Below are 26,965 nucleotides of genomic sequence, written 5' to 3'. Positions count from 1 at the left end.
TCTCTCTCTCTCTCTCCCTCTCCCTCTCCCTCTCCCTCTCCCTCTCCCTCTCCCTCTCCCTCGCTCTCGCTCTCGCTCTCTCTGAGTCTCTCTCTCTCTCTCTCTTTCACTGGAGCGAGCGAGAGGAGCGAGCCGGCTCACACATCACATCATAGCGTTTTCTGGTGCAAATATTGTTGGAGTGTACAATCGGATCGTTACCCGCAAACTCTTAACAAACTCCTAGTAAATTCACTCTAACTAACCCTATAGTCTAGGTTCACGTTTTCAGATATACAATTGTTTTTTACACAGACATATAAAAAGAGTTGGCAATTCTATCACCAGAAACACAGCGGCGTGATATACCTGTGATGTAACTCTGAGAGTGTTCAAATGGACCCTTACTGGTCCATTTGGTTCCATTTATACCCTCACTCAGACTTAAGGGGGTCTTTGGCAAATACAACATTCGAGAACCACAGCAGTCAGACTGCTAATAAATATGCCACAGTGTCGTAGAAAATGAGCCTCACATATTCTGAAGAAAACCTGGAGACTGAACGTTCATTACATTAAGTACAGTAGCCTATAATGGCGTGTAAAAAAAAGAAAATGTAAAATTTTGCCACAGACAAGACCAAGGCCTTGTCTTTGCCTCGTACACGTCTGTCCGTACATACAGGACATATGGACGACCTCTGGACATCTCCGATGCTCATGTTGGGATTTTTGGTCGACGAAACTCATTTAGGACGCAACACCAACCCTGCAGGCCTTTAGGAAACCACAGCCATGTCCTGATGGCGACATGACATCATGTCGCCATCGCTCGCACGCACGCACGCACGCACGCACGCACGCACGCACGCACGCACGCACGCACGCACGCACGCACGCACGCACGCACGCACATACGCACTCATGCACGCGGACACAAACCACTTCACAGACATTCCGGTCCTCTTTTGGTATAATGTGTTTACAGAACGCCAGGCCGTTGGAGGGAGAAGTTAATTGAAACGGGGGCTAATCTGATGATGGCACCCAAGCCAACCCCCCTCGCATGCATCCATCCCCACAGAGCTCATGCGTGCGTGCGTGCGTGCGTGCGTGCGTGCGTGCATGCGTGCGTGCATCCATGGGATGTCATAAGATGACATGATGTCATTTGGCCATCAGGACACATCACTGGATGGATGGCTGTGGTTTCCTAAAGGCCTGCAGGGTTGTTGTTAATAAATGAGTTTCGCCCGACCAAAAAGCCCAACATGAGACAACATGAGCATCTGAGATGTCCAGAGGTCGTCCATATGTCCTGGTATGTACGTGGCAAAGACTTGGTCTTGTCTGTGGCAAAATTTTACATTTTCTTTTTTTACACGCCATTATAGGCTACTGTACTTAACACTTAGGCCGCTATCATTTATTGAAAAATTAGGATCTAATTCACGCCAGCATTTTTTTAATTTGAGCTCTTATTTTGAAAAGCCGCCATTTCCGGTCCATGAGCAGTATGTCTTAACCTAGGAAACTACACGGAGCGGACAGGCCTTGTTTACCATATGAAGCCAGACCAGAGCTCTGCAGAGCTCCAGATCATCATATCTGTCCCGTCAAAGAAACGCTGTTTTGACCAAAATGCCATCTGGGACAAGGAATAGGAGATACAGGCGATTGAAAGAAATGGATAGAATGGATTATTATGGCGACGACGATTTAAGATGGGCGATCCAGTGCTGTGCTAACAAATGGTAAATGGTAAATGGTGCATTTATATAGCGCCTTTATCCAAAGCGCTTTACATAGATTGTGCATCAATTCACCCATTCACACACACATTCATACACCGATGGCAGCGGAAACCATGCAAGGCACCAACCAGCACATCAGGAGCAATTAGGGGTTCAGTGTCTTGCCCAAGGACACTTCGACAGTAACTCTGGGGGAGCCCGGGTTCGAACTGGCAACCTTGCGGTTACCATCCAGGCACTCTACCCCTGAGCCACCGCCGCTAGCTAACCGGCTAATGTGAGTAGCATTATGGCTCGAGCAATCGAACGCGCCATAAAAGAGCAAATGGTTCCAGAGAGTGAGACCCCCCCCCCCCCCCTCTCCCCCTTCCCCCCAGAAGCTCATGTTTCTATGATCGTTACCAGTGGAGCTGAGTTTTCCCGTACCAGAGTTTGGGGACTATTATTTCTTCTATATCAGTGGTTCTCAAACATTTTCATGTCAAGGACCCGCAAAGATATTTGTATTTGGCCGCCGACCCCCATCTGAAAATATGTACCCCCATCTGAAAATATGTACCCCCATCTGAAAATATGTACCCCCATCTGAAAATATGTACCCCCATCTGAAAATATGTACCCCCATCTGAAAATATGTACCCCCATCTGAAAATATGTACCCCCATCTGAAAATATGTACCCCCATCTGAAAATATGTACCCCCATCTGAAAAGATGTACCCCCATCTGAAAATATGTACCCCCATCTGAAAATATGTACCCCCATCTGAAAAGATGTACCCCCATCTGAAAATATGTACCCCCATCTGAAAAGATGTACCCCGATCAAATATGTACCCCCATCTGAAAATATGTAGTTCCAGGGACCCTCCCGGAAGCAAAGAGACGAATGTTTATAAAAATGTTTGCTGTGAAAGAATATATATTGAATGATTTGTGCCACATTTTCACGATTTCTCAAAAAGTGCCGCGCTACTGAAGAATCTGTTCTACAAAGGAGAGACTGCTTTTTCCTCTCCCTATAGCCCATAAACAGACGTTAAATACTTAGACTAGAAAATACTCAGGCAAAAATACGGAGAAGTTCTGCATACAGATAGATGGATGAAGAAGCACAGGCATTCAGATGAAGGTTCCGGAGTCCAGTTTTATTTCATAGAGTTCAGAATACAGCATCAGCCATGGGGACAGAGCCCCATGGATCCTTCAGCCTCTCGGCTTCCAGACTAACACACGCTAACACAGATAGGCATTTTACTAGAGTCTTTATACAGATACAGAGACAACAACAGGAAATGCAAAGGTGGTCTCAAGTTACCCCACCCCCGTGAAGTCTAAAGTGGTCAAACATGCCTAAATTGTCTCCATATATGGTCACCAGGAAACAAGCACAGAACAGTAGGTGTCCTGCAGGCCTGGCCGTTTACTATCAGCAAGCCAGATCTTTAGGGTCCCTCCTGCAGTGCCCATGCAGGCATCCTGTCTAAACATGTCATGTCACTCTCTCAATGAGAGACAAAGATCCACTTTAGTTTAAAACATGGTTCTTTATGCTATATTAATGTGAATTGTGATTTCCAGATACATCAGACCTCCCTTTGAGGCAACCATGCCTCATAAAACGAATATGGAAACACAATTGACCCTCGTCCTCCCTTTGGCACTGACTGGAACATCAAGATGACACAAAGAAATCAAACAATTACAGTAGAATTAAAAATGGCTTACAAACTTCTAGGCATTCAAATCACATAACTCGTTACCAGTGTTCTCATTCCATTACAGTATTATCATCGGTGTGCTTATAGAACTCCCTTCTGTGTTCTCTCTTACACACTAACTTCTCTGTACTGTAATCAACTTCACTTTTAACCTGTACATAACTCAAAACATGATCATTGACATAAATGATAACCCGTAAACATATATCTGACATTTAAACACAATACACCGTCGCTGAATCCAACCCCTTTTGCTTCACTCCAAAGCACCCAATTATTGAATACAAAGTGTGTTACGGTTCTTCAAACTTTACATCTGATGCTCTTAGCATCAGTTAATGTTAAGGATAAATTTTACCATAGTCATCCATAAAACGATTCATTTTTGTTTAGTTAACTCATCTTTTTAGGACATGCAGAAATCATCCAAATTATTTCAACACTCTAGATTCCCCAAGGCTCGTACAAATAACAGCACTGCGGCACTTACAACATTCACTTCATGACCCCTTAGGTCATGGACGGACCAATGCGAGACCTGACCACCTCTTTGTGATTCACACCCACGAAACAACATATAAAAAACGTGCATGCTACTATTATTCACTTACGTTAAAATCCTAGAGTAATTTATATAACTTTAGAGTTTTCCCCACATGTCATAGCAGAAATACCTTCGTTGACTTTTCCCATTCACAAATTTATTCGAACAAAAATAAGAACGTTATGCACAATTAGGACGATTAACACTTATGCGTACGACAGGAGCGCTGTCTTTCGCCTGACAAAGAAACATCTAACTAATTTTACTCCGGTAAATATTTCCGTTCAGATCCAAATCTCCCTTAGGCATATCATCCCCATTAAGTCAACTTCCCTAATTAAATACTGACACATAAAATCCCGAGCTCGGCACCACTTTGAAGAATCTGTTCTACAAAGGAGAGACTGCTTTTTCCTCTCCCTATAGCCCATAAACAGACGTTAAATACTTAGACTAGAAAATACTCAGGCAAAAATACGGAGAAGTTCTGCATACAGATAGATGGATGAAGAAGCACAGGCATTCAGATGAAGGTTCCGGAGTCCAGTTTTATTTCATAGAGTTCAGAATACAGCATCAGCCATGGGGACAGAGCCCCATGGATCCTTCAGCCTCTCGGCTTCCAGACTAACACACGCTAACACAGATAGGCATTTTACTAGAGTCTTTATACAGATACAGAGACAACAACAGGAAATGCAAAGGTGGTCTCAAGTTACCCCACCCCCGTGAAGTCTAAAGTGGTCAAACATGCCTAAATTGTCTCCATATATGGTCACCAGGAAACAAGCACAGAACAGTAGGTGTCCTGCAGGCCTGGCCGTTTACTATCAGCAAGCCAGATCTTTAGGGTCCCTCCTGCAGTGCCCATGCAGGCATCCTGTCTAAATATGTCATGTCACTCTCTCAATGAGAGACAAAGATCCACTTTAGTTTAAAACATGGTTCTTTATGCTATATTAATGTGAATTGTGATTTCCAGATACATCACTACGTAGCTTGTAGATCTGCTATTGCTAATAATGTCCAAAGTGGTTTAAAGCTACGAGGTGACACACAGATGCGTTCCAGAGTGGTTTAAAGCTACGAGGTGACACACAGATGCGTTCCAGAGTGGTTTAATGCTACTAGGTGACACACAGATGCGTTCCAGAGTGGTTTAATGCTACGAGGTGACACACAGATGCGTTCCAGAGTGGTTTAAAGCTACGAGGTGACACACAGATGCGTTCCAGAGTGGTTTAAAGCTAGGAGGTGACACACAGATGCGTTCCAGAGCTTAAACCAACACTCCTGATTTCACCGTGGCGTAAATAACACTTCATTTCACGGATCATGGTTCCGTGCGGCGCAGGCAGGCCGCCCGCGCGGCGCAGGCAGGCCACCCGCGCGGCGCAGGCCGGCCGGCCGGCCGCGCGGCGCAGGCAGGCCACCCACGCGAGCGTGTGCCGCACGGATAGGCAGCCCGTGTGCGTGCGCGTGTGCCGCGCCGATGGTTATAATCCGCCATTTGCACTTGGCTGCGCATCACAGGCGCGCGGCCAAGTTTAAACCGAAGCCTGCGCTAAATCCCCCCTAATCATTCGATAATATAGGCCCAATATACGCACATATACCTCACTCACTGGGGAGGTATATCCTGTTCTTCTTGTCTCAGCGATAGCGATAGGTTTCCATACGGGGCGTGAGGGGAAGTACTTTACTTGTACGTTCTGTGGTAAAAAAGCTTTGCTCAAACACGCGTTATTATTTATCCCACCGCAGTTCTAGGAAAGCCCTGCTGTGATTGGCTAGTAGTCGTTGTGATTGACAGTTCTCGTTTTTCAAACAGCTGCAATACCGGGGGTGCTAGCCACTCCTATAGCCAGCTTTCTGTGTCTTTGTGTACAGGTACCACTGAATTGAGGATTCATTGTTAATGGGAATGTAATGTTTGTGTAGGACGGAAATCTACAATAATAGCTGAATTTACCCTCAGAAAGTGAGGACAGAAAAGTGATTGGCCGGAATTGTGATTGGCCGGAACGTGATGGCGTATGATGATGATGCGCCCCTCACTTCACACGTTTTTTCTTTTTTCTTGGAAAAAACGACACGATGAAAAACTAATTTCACCCACTTCTTTACTTGTAAAACGGTGACAGTAAAGCTGATGTTGTTCTTCCTTCTCCAATTGATGCAAACGAGGGGACCTGAGTCCCTCTTGCTTATTGATGTAGCACATAGCTGTTGTGTTGTCCGTCCTGACCAGAACGTGACAACCTTGGATGCGTGTTTCGAAGTCCCTCAGTGCGAGGAACACCGCCATCAGTTCCAGATAGTTGATGTGGTAGGAACGCAATTGTTCCGTCCACATCCCTCTGGTTGTAGTGCCTTCCAATGTGGCTCCCCAGCCAGTCATGCTGGCGTCTGTGGTGATGACTTTCCTGGTCAGAGGTCTGCCCATAGGGACGCCCTCTGAGAGAGTCTGTCTGTTTGCCCACCTGTATAACGGTGACAGTAAAGCTGATGGTGTCCTTCCTTCTCTCCTCTCTTGGCAGGACGGATACTACTCTCATCGGCCCAAGGAGAAACCCAGAGTGGACCAGAGCAGCAACAACAACAACGAGAACTCGGTGCCCAAAGACTTTGACAACAACATAGACAACAGCAACTTCGGCGCCCGCTCGCAGCCCCAGCGGCAGTCGCTAGGGGGCGCCAGCAGCAAGCAGCAGCAGCAGCGGCGGGAGCAGCGGGAGCGCCTGCAGGAGAATGCCCTCGGGGCCCAGCAGGGGGCGGTGTGGAAGGACAACTCGCCCGTGGTGGGCCGCGGTTCCAACGAGGTGCTAGCTGTGGTGCACCAGCCGATGGTAGTCGCTAATAACAACAACAGCGCCCCCTACCAACGCCATGCGGGAGCGACGCGGCAACATCACCGAACCTCACAGGTAGGGGTTGGGGTTCAGTGTTGTTTTTACATTTTTATTTTAGTTTTAGTCATAGTCTCTTGAATAGTATTTATTTAGTTTTAGTCACATTTTTGTCACCTGGGATGTTTTAGTGTTAGTCTAGTTTTAGTCGACTATGTCATGAGACTAAATCTACAGTTGATTTAGTCGACTAAAATCTATTTTGGTGGGCCTCGATGCCGGCATAATGGCTGATTTTACACTTGCTGAAAATAGCCGATCTACAAGCTCACAACGCGTTGCACTGCGACGTGTTGTGAGCTTGTAGATTTGCTATTTTCAGCATGCAACCAAGTGTAAAACAATCTCTTGTTGTTTTCGTCGATTAAAACTAAGACGAAAAATGTTCGTCGACTACCTTTTTCCACTGACAAACTAAATGGAAACTGAATGAAAACTAAGCTATGACTAAAACAGACTAAATATTGATAATTTCAGTCAACAAATAAGAACTAGACTGAAATGTTAGGAAGGGACTAGTGGACAAGAGATCCAGGATAACACCAGGGCTCCACCGGGCGTCTCCGTCACCGTCAGGGAATGTTCCCTTTTTAATCAATGAAGGGTGGCTCCACTGCCCGCGTTGCGTTGCGTGACGCGTGACGCGTGACGTGTGCATTAAAGTTGAACCGGTGCGTTTTTTGACGCCTGCGACGGAGACGCAACGTGTCCGTTGGAGCCCTGGCGTAAGTCTGGATGTCTGTAACATCCGGTTGTCTAAAGACTAGACTGGCATTATTAATCTATACCTGGGTTGTAATGGCATTGTGAACTCTTTAACAAGATAACCTTATTGAAGAGCTAACAAGATAACCTTATTGAAGAGCTAACAAGATAACCTTATTGAAGAGCTAACAAGATAACCTTATTGAAGAGCTAACAAGATAACCTTATTGAAGAGCTAACAAGATAACCTTATTGAAGAGCTAACAAGATAACCTTATTGAAGAGCTAACAAGATAACCTTATTGAAGAGCTAACAAGATAACCTTATTGAAGAGCTAACAAGATAACCTTATTGAAGAGCTAACAAGATAACCTTATTGAAGAGCTAACAAGATAACCTTATTGAAGAGCTAACAAGATAACCTTATTGAAGAGCAGCAGCAACAAAAACAACGGCTCACTTTCCAAACTTAATTGTCGCAATCCTTTATTACCCGGGTGCCTTTTTTTACCCCTTCAGATTGAGACAAGGAACAAGGAATCCTGACGGAATTATACTCTGGGAAATGACCAGGTTAACCCATTTAGGCCTGAGATCAGATTCTAAAAATGTCTTCTACATCCTGACAGTTTTCTGATGTCAGTCGTCGCTATGAGCTTGTAGATCTGCTATTTTTCAATAGCTAAAGCATAACATAATGCTAACACCAAAAGGGGTTAAAAGAATACTTGAATGTAAAAACAATTCAGGTATGAAGCCGAGGACCGTATAAAATCTGTCCCCGGGCCGTATTTGGCCCGCGGGCCACACGTTGGACACCCCTGCGGTAAATTTCTCAAACTCTTTTCGGGCCGAGCTGGGCCCAAAACATTATGCTAATTAGTCGGGTCGGGCCGACCCTCGGGCTCAGTGATTTTTTCTTTCCCCCCCCCCTTTTTTCTAAGAATGTTATTATAATAAAAATAGCAATTCTGTTATTTGTGTATTGTGTATAGCCTACATGTTTGTAGTCAGGGGATATTAATACAATCTGGGAATACATTTCTTACCAAGAATTTTCCTCACCAATGTGTTTGTAAAGGTGTCTACTAACACATCCCACATTGGTTTATATTCAACCACCCTAGGGGAAAAACACTCCTTGGGCTTAAAAAGGCCATAGCCGTCATCACAAATGTGAAGGTCAGCACATTTGGGCATATTGTGTTTTTCGTGCAAAACTAATGCTTGGAATGGATTCAGAATGATGAAAACCTCCTAGTTTGACACGTCACATGCTACTTAAAACATAATGAAATTTAGAACATTTAGCCTTATATTGGTTGTCGATGGTACCCCAACTTTCAGCAGCTGTCAAAAATTCCCCTAGGGTGGTTGAATATAAACCAATGTGGGATGTGTTAGTAGACACCTTTACAAACACATTGGTGAAGAAAATTCTTGGTAAGAAATGTATTCCCAGATTATACAGATTATACTGATACTATTCCCTGACTATATGAAGAGGGCGATTCACTTGTGACAGGAGGAGGAGGAGTGGAGGTGGGGGGCGCAGCGCACTGGCATTTCAGCAGCACTGCTTGTTTTATAAGGTCAATCGGATTATAGCTGCCTAGACCAAACAGATTGTAACAGACGATTATGACAATTATTATGACAAAAATAATTGCGATTAGTCGATAATTCCGTAATAATTGTGACAACCCTGCTCCCTCACAGGCCCAGCAGCAGACCCAGTCCCAGACCCAGCACAGACACCAACACCCCCACAAGAGGCCGGTTGGGGCGACCGCCGCCACAGCGCCCCTGGAGGTCGGCTACGAGCAGCCGCCCGCGTGCGACATCAGCGGGAAGGAGGCCATCTCGGCGCTGTCCCGCGCCAAGACCAAGGAGTGTCGGCAGCAGATCGCCCAGGTCTACTGCCGACACAAGGACGGACACCTGATGCCCGAGAAGGTGACTCGCTACTGCCCCCTGGAAGGTCAGTCCATTGTTGTAAAACAGCCATATTAGATTTCACTTAACACTTTGACCAGTGGCGTGCACAGATAGACACTAGGGGGTGCTAGAGCAAATGTGCCCTTTTGTTCCCTCGATAAAAAGCTTCTAATTATGTTATTTATGCCCCAAAATCTATAAATCTCACACTATTAAGGCAACCGGCCGGTTCCACGCGCTGCACAAGGTGCCCTTTTTTCACTTGAGCACCTGCCCCTCTAAATGTCTGTGCACGCCACTGACTTTGACTTCTCAACACGACTTGCCCCGAGTTAATTCATTGTAGAACGGCTTCATTGCGATCAGCGAGAATTGCCCGAGTTATTGTTCTTCATTGTTTAATCCACGTTTTTAATCATACGGGCAATCCACCGGACAGAATGCCAGGATATGAGACGCGTTTTGATGACGCCATCGCAAAAAAGGTCCGTCGCGCCGGCGTGCAAAGAGTTCTGGGAAATGGAGTCCCTGTTGTTTACAATGGAGACGCTGCTGTTGCAGGAAGCCGTGCGATGGATTCTGGGAAATGGTGTCCCTGTTGTTTACAATGGAGACGCTGCTGTTGCAGGAAGCCGTGCAAAGGATTCTGGGAAATTGAGTACCTGTTGTTTACAATGGAGACACTGCCGTTGCAGGAAGCCGTGCGCTGAGCGGTCTGTTGTTGTGGTCGCCACTATGGAATACTTTTCTACACTACAACAAGCCATTACACCGTTTTAAAGGAGAATTCCATGCTAGAAGGCTTTCTTACCTTTATTTGTAGTTGTTACGTCCCCACCAAAGAGGTCCAGGTGTTATTTGTAGTTGTTACGTCCCCACCAAAGAGGTCCAGGTGTTTGTAGTTGTTACGTCCCCACCAAAGAGGTCCAGGTGTTATTTGTAGTTGTTACGTCCCCACCAAAGAGGTCCAGGTGTTATTTGTAGTTGTTACGTCCCAACCAAAGAGGTCCAGGTGTTATTTGTAGTTGTTACGTCCCCACCAAAGAGGTCCATGTGTTATTTGTAGTTGTTACGTCCCCACCAAAGAGGTCCAGGTGTTATTTGTAGTTGTTACGTCCCCACCAAAGAGGTCCAGGTGTTATTTGTAGTTGTTACGTCCCCACCAAAGAGGTCCAGGTGTTATTTTGTGCAAAAGTGCATTATTGGCTATTTCCACTAATATAAGCCCTCAATGGGGGTTGGGTTTTTGTGCTAATTCGCTTATTTCCATCGAAATAAGTGTGCCGCTTGGGATACTATTTACATTATGAAGAGAGGATATGTGTAAAAGAGCGATGGAAATAAGCGAATTAGCACAACACCCCAATGCCCCATTCAATTCAATGCAATTCCATTCAATTCATTGAGGTCTTATGGTATGGGAAATAGTCAATAATGCGCTTTTGCACAAAATAACACCTCTTTGGTGGGGACGTAAAAACTACAAATAAAGGTAAGGAAGCCTTCTAGCATTGAATTCTCCTTTAAAGTACATTTTCATGACAAGCCACTCAGCGGTCGGTGCAGTGGCTGTTCAAAGGTAACTTTAACCAACTCAGCGGTCGGTGCAGTGGCTGTTCAAAGGTAACTTTAACCAACTCAGCGGTCGGTGCAGTGGCTGTTCAAAGGTAACTTTAAACCTAGCAGGGAGGCTTGAAACACGGCAGTTTAATCAACGCAGTCTAAGTGTTAATAGAAATTATTTTATTTCTTGCGGTGTGTCAAACATTGGCCACTTTGTATTCCGTCTGAGAGTTTCCCCACAATCAATTTCTATCAAGCTTGTGTACGAGCGGTCCTCACCTGGGCGAGAACCATCGACCGTGTACTTAACAGAGTGGACATTCTGTCATCTCGTCTTTATTTTCAACAGAGGTTGAGAGAGACGGCTACATGGACACTTTGAGTGTGTCACAGTGTTAGTAAACTGATAGAACAGTAGTTGAGAGAGACGGCTACATGGACACTTTGACTGTGTCACAGTGTTAGTAAACTGATAGAACAGTAGTTCTATCAATTAGTGATTTAGAAAACACAGGACATGATGTTAAATATCCAAAGGTGCCATAAACCATTTTGGGCGGGAACCCCTTTTGGTGTTAGCATTATGTTATGCTTTAGCTATTGAAAAATAGCAGATCTACAAGCTCGTAGCGCGCTACGAGCTTGTAGGTCTGCTATTTTTGAAGAACCACTGACATAGAAACAGCTTTTTCAGAAAACTGTCAGGATGTAGAAGACATAAGGTGCCTTAAGGGGCGTCCTATACTCTCTGAGACACGCTTGCATATGTCACCGCATACCATATAGATTGAATGCATTTAACGCTACTTTTGACGGGGGATTTTTTTCCAGAATAAAGGCGCTAGAGTGCCAAGGAGATGAGGCACATTTTACTCTGAAAAGCCCCGCCTTCCATTTCCCCCCCAAAATCGGGAGGTATAATATGTTCCATTACTACCTCGCGCTAATAAGTCTGATCTCTCTTTAGAAGCTTTAATATTCCAAACGAGATGCTTGGTTAACAGTTCTACTGCGTAAACGAGATGCTTGGTCAACAGTTCTACTGCGTAAACGAGATGCTTGGTTAACAGTTCTACTGCGTAAATGAGATGCTTGGTTAACAGTTCTACTGCGTAAACGAGATGCTTGGTTAACAGTTCTACTGCGTAAACGAGATGCTTGGTTAACAGTTCTACTGCGTAAACGAGATGCTTGGTTAACAGTTCTACTGCGTAAACGAGATGCTTGGTCAACAGTTCTACTGCGTAAACGAGATGCTTGGTTAACAGTTCTACTGCGTAAACGAGATGCTTGGTTTACAGTTCTACTGCGTAAACGAGATGCTTGGTTAACAGTTCTACTGCGTAAACGAGATGCTTGGTTAACAGTTCTACTGCGTAAACGAGATGCTTGGTTAACAGTTCTACTGCGTAAACGAGATGCTTGGTTAACAGTTCTACTGCGTAAACGAGATGCTTGGTTAACAGTTCTACTGCGTAAACGAGATGCTTGGTTAACAGTTCTACTGCGTAAACGAGATGCTTGGTTAACAGTTCTACTGCGTAAACGAGATGCTTGGTTAACAGTTCTACTGCGTAAACGAGATGCTTGGTTAACAGTTCTACTGCGTAAACAGTTCTACTGCGTAAACGAGATGCTTGGTTAACAGTTCTACTGCGTAAACAGTTCTACTGCGTAAACGAGATGCTTGGTTAACAGTTCTACTGCGTAAACGAGATGCTTGGTTAACAGTTCTACTGCGTAAACGAGATGCTTGGTTAACAGTTCTACTGCGTAAACGAGATGCTTGGTTAACAGTTCTACTGCGTAAACGAGATGCTTGGTTAACAGTTCTACTGCGTAAACGAGATGCTTGGTTAACAGTTCTACTGCGTAAACGAGATGCTTGGTTAACAGTTCTACTGCGTAAACGAGATGCTTGGTTAACAGTTCTACTGCGTAAACGAGATGCTTGGTTAACAGTTCTACTGCGTAAACGAGATGCTTGGTTAACAGTTCTACAGTTCCGTAACCCGTGTTCCGTAACCCGTGTTCCGTAACCCGTGTTCCGTAACCCGTGTTCCGTAACCCGTGTTCCGTAACCCGTGTTCCGTAACCCGTGTTCCGTAACCCGTGTTCCGTAACCCGTGTTCCGTAACCCGTGTTCCGTAACCCGTGTTCCGTAACCCGTGTTCCGTAACCCGTGTTCCGTAACCCGTGTTCCGTAACCCGTGTTCCGTAACCCGTGTTCCACGCCGTCGGTGTCGGTGCTGCGGAATACACTAAACCCGCTATTTGTTTAATGTGTTTAATTTTACCTTTTTTTAATAATTAAAAAGAGAGCGGATTTGTCGCGGAACCTGGTGACGAGGCCGTCGCGTTATGATGACGAAACCGGAAATCAAGCCATGCTCTGCATAGGCTGCTAGGGCTTCTGGGAAAATGAGTTCAATGCATGTGAACGGGCCGTTTGTTTGGACTACAACATGCTGTTCCAGGCTGTAATGGCGGCATGTTTTTCTCTTCAACAACAAACCATGGGACTATTTTCCGACGGATTTTTCGTGGATCAAAGCTGCAAATACTTGGGCGTTTATGCTCCAAAGGTAATAGATCGATCCCGGCAGCCTAGATAGGATGGATAGATTCATCTAAGGAAGTGTTAAGTCAGAAATGTGGACAGAACATCGGCGTTCTGATCAAAACCATGGAGAGCGTTACGCAGATTCTGATTGGTCGGCCCGTAAACAAGGAAGTGAACGGCTGCGCACATGATGTCATGTCGGGGAGCTCTGCAGCAAGGTGTTGCTTAGCAACGGCGTGCTGTCAACAAAAAAATGATTTCAGCAATCCTGTTTTATATCATTAAAAAGGACAATAAGGGTTAACCCATTTCGACCTGACACCAGATTCTACAAATGTCTTCTAAATCCTGACAGTTTTCTGAAAAACCACATGTTTCTGTGTGTCAGTCGTTCTCCAACATTTCCATGTCAAGGACCCCACAAAATTATATGTAATCGGCCGCCGACCCCCATCTGAAAATATGTTGTTCCAGGGACCCCTCAGAAGCAAAGATTTGAGTTAAAAACGTTCGCTCTGAGAGAATACACATTCACACGTTTCAAGATTTTTCAAAAATAGCAGATCTACTATCTCGTAGCGCGGCACTCGGTGCCGCGCTATGAGATAGTAGAGCTGCTATTTTTCAATAGCTAAAGTGACATAATGCTTAAAACACCAAAAGGGGTTCCCTTATAGTCTATATAGTATATAGGGGTTCCCTATATAGTCTATATATGTCTATATAGTCAGGTAAAAAAAGGTTCGCTCTGAAATAATATATATTCAAAGACTTGCGCCACATTTTCGAGATTTTTCAAAAATAGCAGCTCTACAAGCTCGTAGCGCGGCACTCGGTGCCGCGCTATGAGCTTGTAGATCTGCTATTTTTCAATAGCTAAAGTGACATAATGCTTAAAACACCAAAAGGGGTTCCCGTGTAGAATGTGTTAAAGAACCGGAGCAGTCATTTCAACACCATACAGCACACTGTATATACAGTGTAGATGGATTTAATGCAGCTACATTAAATGAACACTGTACATACAGTGTAGATGGATTTAATGCAGCTACATTAAATGAACAGAAAAGAAAACACAGAGAATAAATAACTAAAAATAATAACTGTCAGCTTGTCAACCTTCTTGCTTGAGGTGATTTTCCATTATATATCTTTTATCATCACTGTTGTGTTTCTCCCTGCGATGCGTGCTTTATTTTAACCCATTTAGACCTGAGCTTCTACAAAATAAAGTCTTTTCTATGTGTCAGTGGTGCTCAAACTATTTCATGTCAAGGACCCTCAAAAAATGATATGTATTTGGCCTCCGACCCTAATCTGAAAAGTGAAAATAAATGTTGTTCCAGGGACCCCCCCCCCCCCCAGCCCAGAAGCTAAGATGTTCGCTCTGAAAGAATATATATTCAAAGATTTCCGCCACATTTTCACGATTCTTTCAAAAAAATAGCAGACCTACAAGCTCGAGTGCCGCGCTACGAGCTTGTAGATCTGCTATTTTTTCAATAGCTAAAGTATAACATAATGCTTATAAGAACACCTAGAGGGTGTTCCCATCCAGAACGGGTTAACCCATTTTGACCTGAGATCAGATTCTAAAAATGTCTTCTACATCCTGACAGTTTTCTGAAAAAGCTATGTTTCTATGTCAGTCGTTCTTCGATTTTTCAAAAATAGCAGACCTACAAGCTCGTAGCGCGCCACTCGGTGGCGCGCTATGAGCTTGTAGATCTGCTATTTTTCAATAGCTAAAGCATAACATGATGCTAACACCAAAAGGGGTTCCCGCCGAGAACGGATTAATAAGCAATAAGAAAACAATATCGTCGGAGCGCAGAAGAAAGAGACGCGCGGTCTGGTCACTCAGGCTTAGAAAACAAACAGGAGAGATGTGTCTCCTCGGCTGATGAGTAATTGGTGGAATAAATTTGCAGGAGAAAACGGAGGATATGCTGCCTGCTTTTTCTACACAAATTGCTTTCCAATTTCCGTTTGATCAGTCAAGCTGGACGACAGAAGTTTGGTTTTTTTCCTCTTTTTTTCCCCGTGTGTCTGTCTTTTCTTATAAAAACACATGCACACGCACGCACCCATCCACATGGCCGCGGGAAGATATTTATAGTAGGAGGTGCTGAACATTCAGTAGGGGGCGCAAAATGCCTCGTGCACACGCATTTTCACGCGGAAAAGTGGCTTTTACTTTCCCTCTCCACACGCATGAGCAAACTGACATAGAGGCAATTAACCAGGATAAGGCGCCGATACTGTGATACAGCATATGTATTAGGCCTAGTAACAGAAATTTGTTTTGATTAGAATTATTATTATTGTCCCCCTCCTGTCCGAGGGGGGGGCTGTGCCTGGGGGGAGGGGTTGCTCCAGCCCCCCCAGCACCCCTACTTCCCTCAGCCATGCCCATCCACCCATGCTCCCACGCATTACAAACATGTATGCACCCATTCACCCACGCATACAAGCACCCACACATACACGCATACACGCACGCACGCACGCACGCACGCACGCACGCACGCACGCACGCACGCACGCACGCACACACGCACGCATGCATTTAGCCTACACTTTTTCCAAGTGCAATAGTTACATTACATAATGGACATAATGCTTCAGGTCTGTCTGTGGATTTCATGATCAAGAGATCTCACGTTGCTATCGGGAGCAGCACACGCACACGCACACACACACACACACACACGCACACGCACACGCACACACACGCACACGCACACGCACACGCACACGCACACGCGCACACGCACACGCACACGCACACGCACATGCACATACACACACACGCGCACACGCACACACGCACACGCACACACACACACACACACACAGGCACACGCGCACGCGCACACGCGCACGCGCACGCGCACGCGCACATGCACACGCACACGCACACACACACACATGGATAAACATATACCCACGGAATATTATAAGACATTACTTCATGGAGAGAAAAGCTGTTATACTTTTTAGTTGAGCAAAGAAGGGAGTCATTTTGTGGCATCAGGGGATTTTTGGCAATCGCCACCCCCTGATTGACATTTAACCTCAAATTCAATTATTTTATAATATGCTGCATATTGTCCCCCCGACTCTGAATTGTTTTACCAGATTAATCTGATTCCGTCGCAATCGATTGCCCGTCCATCTACATGGAACTAGGGATGTCCCGATACACTTTTTTCGCTTTCCGATCGGATCCCGATACCTCAATTTCTGTGTTAGCCGATACCGATACTGAATACCGATACCAGTGTCGTGATCTCATGTTGTGTTTATAGCTATCTAGCTATATATCTTTTGTTGTGTTTATAGCTATCTAGCTATATATCTGGTGTTGTGTTTATAGCAGACTCCTCACTCAGTAGTGTGATCTTGCAGACTCCTCACTCAGTAGTGTGATCTTGCAGACTCCTCACTCAGTAGTGTGATCTTGCAGACTCCTCACTCAGTAGTGTGATCTTGCAATTTAGGCAACTCCAAAGCAAACTCCACATGATGCCCCACCATTTTATTTACCTGCCATAGTGTCGACCCCTTCCTTACCCCTGTGTGGGATCGCTGGTTAGACTGGCATATTCACCGATACCGATATGACCCGATATGACAAATAAAGGCCGATCCGATACTTTTCCCGATATCCGACATCTCTACATGTAACACATATTATATTTTAGACAAGCCTTTTATTTTACGCTATTATTAACCACTTTCAACGTGGCATCCCTAGTTTCAAACATTTTCTCTTTTCTCCCCAAGACAAATAGTGAAAATAGTTGATCTACAAGCTCTCAACGTGTCGCCAAGCGACGCGTTGAGAGCTTGTAGATCAACTATTTTCGCCATTTTAGAAACTGAGCTATGGTAACTTTTTTCGTTTGTTTTTTTCCTCCACCCCATATTTCTTTCGGACATTTTCGCCTCTAGCTGTTTGGGACGAGACACCGGAGATGTTCAAATTCCTCCATTGCCCCCCTGGTCAACTTATTACAGCTCAAAGGAGGCACAAATATTTCACATTCCCTCTCGATCTCCAAAAAAAGCTAAAAAAGAAAGAAAAAAAGTATCATTTGTCTGTGTCTATAAGCCATTTTGGACTGAGGTCGATTAAAAAAGAGGCTTCAAAATCCTAACATTTTTCTGAACAACCCATGTTTCTATGTCAGTGGTGCTCAACCTTTAAAACCCATGTTTCTATGTCAGTGGTGCTCAACCTTTTTCATGTCAAGGACCGCCAGAATTATCTCTATTGGGCCACGGACCCCCATCTCAAAATATGTAGTTCCAGGGACCCCCCCCCCCCCAGAAGCCAATATTTTAGTTAAAAAAGTTCGCTCTGAAATATATATTCAAAGATTTGTGCCACATTTTCACGACTTTTCAAAAATAGCAGACCTACACACCGAGTGGCGCGCTATGAGCTTGTAGATCTGCTATCTTTCAATAGTTAAAGTATAACATAATGCTTGAAACACCAAAAGGGGTTCCCGCCCAGAATGGGATAAGTGAGGGCCCTGACTGTGATTCCATCTCACGCAGAGAGGCTCAGTAACCCACTCAGAGAGACAGAGAGACAGCGAGGCTCAGTAACCCACTCAGAGAGACAGAGAGACAGCGAGGCTCAGTAACCCACTCAGAGAGACAGAGAGACAGCGAGGCTCAGTAACCCACTCAGAGAGACAGAGAGACAGAGAGACAGAGAGACAGCGAGGCTCAGTAACCCACTCAGAGAGACAGAGAGACAGCGAGGCTCAGTAACCCACTCAGAGAGACAGAGAGACAGCGAGGCTCAGTAACCCACTCAGAGAGACAGAGAGACAGCGAGGCTCAGTAACCCACTCAGAGAGACAGAGAGACAGCGAGGCTCAGTAACCCACTCAGAGAGACAGAGAGACAGCGAGGCTCAGTAACCCACTCAGAGAGACAGAGAGACAGCGAGGCTCAGTAACCCACTCAGAGAGACAGAGAGACAGCGAGGCTCAGTAACCCACTCAGAGAGACAGAGAGACAGCGAGGCTCAGTAACCCACTCAGAGAGACAGAGAGACAGCGAGGCTCAGTAACCCACTCAGAGAGACAGTTTGATCAAAGAAGACAAAGACATTGAAAAGGGCTGTTCCCTGGTGGCTGCAGAGCTGGAACAACACGACAGCTAAATTAAATCATGTTTTCTCTCCTTCAGTCTGGCTGTCACTGCATGCTACAGTATATCGTCTCTCTGTCTCACTGCGTCTGTTAAAGATGGAGTGCCATGATTTATTTCCACCCTAAAACATGATCATCGGGTCTTATTGTTATATGGAGGAGGAAGACTGTTTTCAAAAAAGTGTACAGTATTATTTTGTTAAAATGTCGTTTTTATGTACTTAATTACAGTTCATTAAGTATGCCTGGTTTGCCTGGTGGGTGGTGATGGCTGGTGATCCACCTGAACTGAAGCCGCACCCACAGCTGTAGTTGTATGATAAAGGGGGAGGGGTTAGGGGAGGGGCTGATAGTGTGATGTCACTATATTAGTTTATTTCATTGGCCCGTTTGACTGTCAAGGGTTCAGCCTCCAGGAAGAAACCTTAAATACAAAGTTAATACACCATTGCTCATGAAAACGACTCCAGGGTGTCTAATGAAGTACTGTCACCTCATAGACACATGAAAAACTGGAAAAATACAAAAATTGTGGCACTTTAAGGTTTGTATGCTGTAAAACAAGTCGTTCTCAAACGGTTTCGTCCCCAAGTTGATGTATTTGGCCGTGGACCCCCATCTGAATATGGTTTGTACCAGGGACCCCCATCTGAATATGGTTTGTACCGGGGACCCCCATGTGAATATGGTTTGAACCAGGGACCCCCATCTGAATATGGTTTGTACCAGGGACCCCCATCTGAATATGGTTTGAACCAGGGACCCCCATCTGAATATGGGGCGGCTGTGGCTCAGGAGGTAGAGCAGGTCGTCCAATGATCTATGGGTCGGCGGTTCGAATCCCGGCTCCTCCTCCTGTCCACATGTCGAAGTGTCCTTGGGCAAGACACTGAACCCTACATTGTCTCCAATGAGTTGGTCGGTGTGAGCTCGCCACCATTGGTGTGTGAATGTGGGAAGTGAGGACGCTGGCGTCGACTGTTCGCCGCTTCACCTCCCAATCTATGAATGAATGAACCATTGTAAAGCGCTTTGAGCACTTGGAAAAGCGCTATAAAAATGCAATTCATTATGGTTTGAACCAGGGACCCCCATCTGAATATGGTTTGAACCAGGGACCCCCATCTGAATATGGTTTGAACCAGGGACCCCCATCTGAATATGGTTTGAACCAGGGACCCCCATCTGAATATGGTTTGAACCAGGGACCCCCATCTGAATATGGTTTGTACTAGGCATGGACCCCCAGAAGAGAAGATTTGTTAAACACTAGAATTTTGCGGGCCTTCGGCCCGCTCATCCCAGAGTTGCGTTGCCCCGCGTTGCGATACAGAAGTCCACAGATACAGAAGTCCACAGTTGTATGCAGCTGTTTTGTGTTGCAGCGCGCGTGTAGTGTTGTTGTTGTTATCCATATATGCGCCTCGGTTCGTCCCGTTTGTTCCACGCCAGGTGTCGACGCAGTCGTTGGCGCAAATTTCTTATTATGTTAACTGTGTATGTAATCGCGGCTAGTAGCACACATTTTTTTTTAGGAGCACGATGAAAAGTTATCAAATAATGTGTTTGAGGGCCCTCCTATATACAGCTTTAGTCCCCACACGTCTCAATATTTGCCATTGACAAAGAACAGAGAAATTAGGTCGAAATGCCGCTAAATATGACGTAAATTAAAATGTATTATATATATATTTTTTTTTAATTGAATGTAAATACTTTACTTAAAAACCTGGCAACCCGCACCCCGCGGTCATTTTCCGCTAACCGGAGCGGTGCTCCCTAGCCTGCTGGAGGGGTTCACATCATCCCATGCACCCTCGAGAGGAAGAAGAAGGAAAATAAATGCAGCCTTGAGCCTACCTACCAATGTGGTGTTGTGGAGCTTGATCACCTCCTCCTCCTCCTTTTCTCCCCAAATTGCCAATCCCAATAAATGCAAAAGTTGCCTAGTGTGAATACTTCCACTGTTCCACAGCCTAATTACTAAAGGATAAACTATCAGTCTTCTCCGAAATCGGTCAATGTCAACTCAGCACGTGTTGACAACGCATAGTAAACAGAAGCCGTGTGTGTGTCACACCAAAAGTGGTGACCTATAGAATCCTGTACATAGAAGCATCACGCAATCGTCTCCCTCCCTGTGTGGGTCACGTGGTGGGCTTTGAGCAAATGGGAGAGGGAATGTAGTGTTGCCAGGTCCGCGTATTGTAAGCGAGTGGTAGTGTGTGTAAGTAGCGTGTTGAATGGCATTTTTTCTGTGCTTGTTTTCATAGACGTGGCAACAAATTAGGCGGGGGTGTCGGTGCTTGTGGCGTGTTTGTGTTTATTATTGATATTGATATTGTTTGCGAGTGTGGACGGGAGCCGGCTTTAGTGGCAGTGCGATGACAATTTTTACGCGGGTGGTGTTGAGTGTGGCCGTGCGGCGCGACATGAGGAGATAGCGGACGAACGACGCGGAGGGTAAGTGTGTGACGTGTTAGTGTGTTGTTGCAGTGTGTGTTGCAGCGTGTCAGTGACGTAGTAGCTGGTGACTTTCTTTTCGTGGTTTGGGCACAGCTTTTGGGCACACCTTTTCAAATGTATAATAGATAATAGCAGATGTACCAGCTCATTGTGAGCTTGTGCATCTGCTGTTTTTGAATAGCCAACATATAAATGGATAATAGTGGTTAAATGCTCAGTGTTAATTATTACATTTGCAACTCACTCTGAATGTGCTAAAGTCAAATTAACCCAGAAAATAAAGTAACTTCTTTCTTTTCTTCTCTCTTCTCTCTCCAATCTACTCTCACTTTAAAATTCAAGGCCTAATATAACCTTGTTAGCAGAAATTAGTCCAGTTTGATCGGTAGCCTATATATTCTGTCCTTGAGGCCTTGGCTATAGATTAGCATTTGCGTGCGTGGGGACACAGTGGCATTCCTGGGGGGCACACGTACGTTAGTCCCATCATGTACCAAACTTACATACATATGATTCTAGGGGTCCTTGACATGAAATAGTTTGAGCACCACTGACACAGAAACATAGGGTTTTCAGAAAACTGTCAGGATTTAGAAGACTTTTTTTTTTTTTAATCGAGCTCAGGTTTAAATGGGTTAACCCATTTTGGGGCGGAAACCCCTTTTGGTGTTAGCATTATGTTATGCTTTAGCTATTGAAAAATAGCAGATCTACAAGCTCATAGCGCGCCACCGAGTGGCGCGCTATGAGCTTGTATGTCTGCTATTTTTGAAAAATCGAAGAACGACTGACATAGAAACATAGCTTTTTCAGAAAGCTGTCAGGATGTAGAAGACATTTATAGAATCTGATCTCAGGTCAAAATGGGTTAAAAATAAAGCGTGCATCGCAGAGAGAACACAACAGTAATGATAAAAGATATATAATGGAAAATCACCTCAAGCATCAACGTTTCTCTCCATGAACGTCGGAATTACCATCGGATCAGAATTACCATCGGATCAGAATTACCATCGGATCAGAATTACCATCGGAGCCTGCATGGACACATTCTGGCTTGTGCCACATGGCTTATTGGGCCCTTTGGTTCAGAATGTCCTCAAAGTCCTGCTTCCAACAAGCTCAGAATTGAGCACATTGGACTTTCCCTCCCAGAGATAATGGCCAAGGGGAGGGGAGGGGAGGGGAGGGGAGGGGAGCGTATGGTGATGAGGGACAGATTGATGGAGATTGAAGGATGATGGGATCAAGATGAGGGCTTGTGTTTATTCTCTAGGAGGACGAGGTCTGCTCTGTCAGCGTCAGAACAGAACAGAACTGAGTCTCAATGATCTACACATGATGGAAGAGGAATACTGGTCTGTTGTACATGGTACTGTGGGGCCTGTCACCATTACAACGCTTAACCCTGCATAGACCTGAGCTCCATTCTACAAATGTGACTACATTTGACTGAGGGACTGCCATTGGATTTTTTTTGAATTTTCGTTTTTTTCATGTCATATGAAAGCAGAGAATCATAGCTTCAAATTGACATATTGGTTGTTCAGTTTGACCCACCAGTGTTGGAGACATGGCTTATAGAGTAATGTCTTGCAGAGAAACAGCGAGTTGAGAAAACGGGCTTGAAAGTTTCACTTCTGTGGTCTCTAACATTACACCTAGCTACATGTTTAAGCATTTATTTCATATTTACATGTCCATTTCAGCTCTGACACTTATTTCAGACATGCTCTATAGTATGTGAAGAGTCTGCCTGTGCAATTAACTCATTTTGAAAAAAAGAAAAAAAAGTTTTCTCCTCTGGTGAAAAGCTGGAATTTGCGCGATGGCAGACTCTCAGTCAAATCTGGTCACAAATGTCTTCTAATCTAAATCGTGAAAATAGTTTGAGAATCACTGACATAGAAACAGAGTTTTTCAGAAAACTGTCAGAATTTAAAATCCCCTCTCTCTCTCTCTCTCTCTCTCTCTCTCTCTCTCTCTCTCTCTCTCTCTCTCTCTCCCCCTCTCTCTCTCTCTCCTCTCTCTCTCTCTCTCTCTCTCTCTCTCTCTCTCTCTCTCTCTCTCATGCAGCATAGTGCTCATTATGTACAGTATCTCAGAGTGTTTTGCTCATTCAGCGACCGGCCGGCCGGCCGGACGGCCAATTATCCTCCATGTGCAAAACGCCAAGCACTGAACCTTCTGAGCTGGCCTCCAATTATACTGTTATACTGCCCCCCCCCCCCACTGCTGTCACACAAGTACTGCACGCACGCACGCACCACACGCACCGCACGCACGCACGCACGCACACAACTTCAAGTGGAACCAAACCTCTTGAATATGTGTAGATTTGGAGAACTAAAAAAAATTAGATTGACAGGATTGACAGGAGTTATAATTAATTGGAGTCAGGAGGAGCCCATTAAGACCCCCGAACCCCCGGGGTTATTTCATCCATTAAATCAGAGGTTATTTCATCCATTAAATCAGAGCCCAGCCATTTATAGCCGCGGAGCACATTTAGCGACGGACCGGATGTTTTCCCGGATGTGGCTGAAGCAGCTAAATGGAGCCAAAACACTCTCGATGCGATCGACAACAACGAGAGGTATGATTAATTCTACCACGACTAGCGACGGGACCGCGGTGGGCCGTCTATCACAGAATATTTTCTTAGAATTGGACGGAATGATTTAGATCAAGAGTTATTCACGTTTTAAGATTTTCCATCTTGTCGGCTAAAATGGGGGGAACATTTCCGATGCCGTCCCACCGGAAAATAACATTGAATGTTGCGCAACAGACGCTCCCAGCCTGTGGAGCGATGCGATCGGTTTTGATATCAATAATCTCTGTCCTTTTGATCAATCTCCGTCCTGAGCGCTACTAATTGATAGGGCGGAGAACTCCGTCCTGAGCGCTCAGGGGGTTAAGACCTGAGGCCGATTCTACGAATGTCTTCTATTTCTGAAAATCACACCCGTGTGAACTGAGTGGTGCAACTCCCCTCTCCCCCTGCCCCTCTCTCTCTCTCTCTCTCTCTCTCTCTCTCTCTCTCTCTCTCTGTAATTAGCAGGCAACAGTGCAACACTATCTCTCTCTCTCTCTCTGTTTCTGGCACAACAGCGCCACTTTTGCCCCTACTGGTACTCTAAACATAGGGACATAGCCCCGGACATTGCTGTTCCTTGGAGTGGTTGCACCACTCAATCAAAACCCTATGTTGCTACATCAGTGGTGCTCAACGTTAAACTCTATCAGTATATATTTGGTGGCCAGACCCCCATCTCAAAATATGTTGTTCCAGGAAACTAGCCCCATATGTGCCCTCTCCCTACGCTCATTCTGTAGCTCCGAGATGAGGTCACACCCTGGGCCCCTCCCACCCTCTCCCTACGCTCATTATGAGGTCACACACTGGGCCCCTCCCACCCCTCTCCCTACGCTCATTCTGTAGCTCCGAGATGAGGTCACACCCTGGGCCCCTCCCACCCCGTTCAGAAACGGCGCATGTTTCCACAAGGAACGATTCTTACCCTTTTCTAAACAATGTATCCAGAACGTGAAGGGGCAGAAGAGGTTTACACTAATTCAAACTTAGCAACGTCCAAGAAAATCCGAGTTTAAACGGTTACGAGCGTTACAGCGGTTGTTTAGTCAGCCGTTTCCATGTTTATCAAGGAGGAAGTGCGTGTGCGCGTGCATGTCGAGTGAACTGAAGTCAGTTGGAAATTTTCGACCAGGGGAGGCGCCGGGGAGGCGCTAAAGCTTTTCAACTTCCTTGAAAAAAATGCTAAACAGCCGCCGTGACGCTCGTGTAACCGTTTAAAGTTGAATTTTCTTTGGCGTTGCTAAGTTTGAATTAGTGTAAACCTCTTCTGCCCCTTCACGTTTTGGATTCATTGTTTAGAAAAGGGTAAGAATCATTCCTTGTGGAAACATGCGCCGTTTCTGAACAGGGTGGGAGGGGCCCAGGGTGTGACCTCATCTCGGAGCTACAGAATGAGGGAGAGGGCACATATGGTGATACAGGAAACCCCCAAAACCAAGCTTTGAGTTCAAAGTGTTGGCCTTAAAGTATTCAAAGTGTTACAGTATTAAAGTGTTGGCCTTACAGTATTAAAGTATTAAAGTGTTGGCCTTACAGTATTAAAGTATTAAAGTGTTGGCCTTACAGTATTCAAAAATGTGCACAAAATTTTCACCATTAAACAAAAAAAATAGCAGATTTACAAGCTCGTATAGCGTGGCACAAAGTGACGCGCTATGAGCTTGTAGATCTGACACGTCGGACTATGAGCTTGTAGATCTGACACGTCGGACTATGAGCTTGTAGATCTGACACGTCGGACTATGAGCTTGTAGATCTGACACGTCGGACTATGAGCTTGTAGATCTGACACGTCGGACTATGAGCTTGTAGATCTGACACGTCGGACTATGAGCTTGTAGATCTGACACGTCGGACTATGAGCTTGTAGATCTGACACGTCGGACTATGAGCTTGTAGATCTGACACGTCGGACTATGAGCTTGTAGATCTGACACGTCGGACTATGAGCTTGTAGATCTGACACTTCGGACTATGAGCTTGTAGATCTGACACGTCGGACACCTGCCCTAAATCTGAACAACGTAAGCTTGATTCATACTGTGTTCCACCGCGCCAGTCAGTGTCTCACAAGTTACAAAACAGCAGCTCTACAAGCTCACAAGGTGACAGCTTGTAGATCGGTGAATGGTAAATGGTGCATTTATATAGCGCCTTTATCCAAGGCGCTTTACATAGATTGTGCATTACATTCACCCATTCACACACACATTCACACACCTTTACATAGATTGTGCATTACATTCACCCATTCACACACACATTCACACACCTTTACATAGATTGTGCATTACATTCACCCATTCACACACACATTCACACACCTTTACATAGATTGTGCATTACATTCACCCATTCACACACACATTCACACACCTTTACATAGACTGTGCATTACATTCACCCATTCACACACACATTCACACACCTTTACATAGATTGTGCATTACATTCACCCATTCACACACACATTCACACACCTTTACATAGATTGTGCATTACATTCACCCATTCACACACACATTCACACACCTTTACATAGATTGTGCATTACATTCACCCATTCACACACACATTCAATACACCTTTACATAGATTGTGCATTACATTCACCCATTCACACACACATTCACACACCTTTACATAGACTGTGCATTACATTCACCCATTCACACACACATTCAATACACCTTTACATAGATTGTGCATTACATTCACCCACACATTCACACACCGATGGCGGAAGAAACCATGCAAGGCACCAACCTGCACATCAGGAGAAATTAGGGGTTCAGTGTCTTGCTCAAGGACACTTTGACACTAACTCTGGGGGAGCCCGGGTTTGAACTGGCAACCTTGCGGTTACCATCGGGCCACTCTACCCCTGAGCCACCGCCGCCCTGTGGCAATTCCGCCCGCGTGACACAACAACGCACGTCACAGGCATATATAAATCAGCCATTACGAGAGACTTGGGTCAATTGCAGGCTCCGCGGTGCGTCGTTTTCCTGCCCCCTGTTTTTATTGTGAGCTGAAATGGAGATGCATTT

The 26,965-nt window shown here is 45.2% G+C and overlaps 1 protein-coding gene across 1 annotated transcript in view; it reads left to right on the top strand.

Annotated features, from left to right (window-relative positions):
* Positions 1-5,332: 5,332 nt before the first annotated feature.
* Positions 5,333-26,965, top strand: part of LOC306919080 (xylosyltransferase 1-like) — a gene marked incomplete at its 5' end in the record, with an annotated part of 114,257 nt that continues 92,624 nt past the window's right edge. Inside the window, 4 exons of the mRNA XM_079531915.1 lie at positions 5,333-5,492; positions 6,368-6,426; positions 6,538-6,924; positions 9,332-9,593. Coding sequence (XP_079388041.1) covers positions 5,333-5,492; positions 6,368-6,426; positions 6,538-6,924; positions 9,332-9,593 — 868 coding nt within the window. The remainder of the gene's footprint in view (positions 5,493-6,367; positions 6,427-6,537; positions 6,925-9,331; positions 9,594-26,965) is intronic.

The sequence above is a fragment of the Electrona antarctica genome (assembly GCF_951216825.1).
Source record: "Electrona antarctica genome assembly, contig: scaffold_224, whole genome shotgun sequence".
NCBI lineage: Eukaryota > Metazoa > Chordata > Actinopteri > Myctophiformes > Myctophidae > Electrona > Electrona antarctica.
This window is presented reverse-complemented; position numbering and strand designations above follow the sequence as displayed.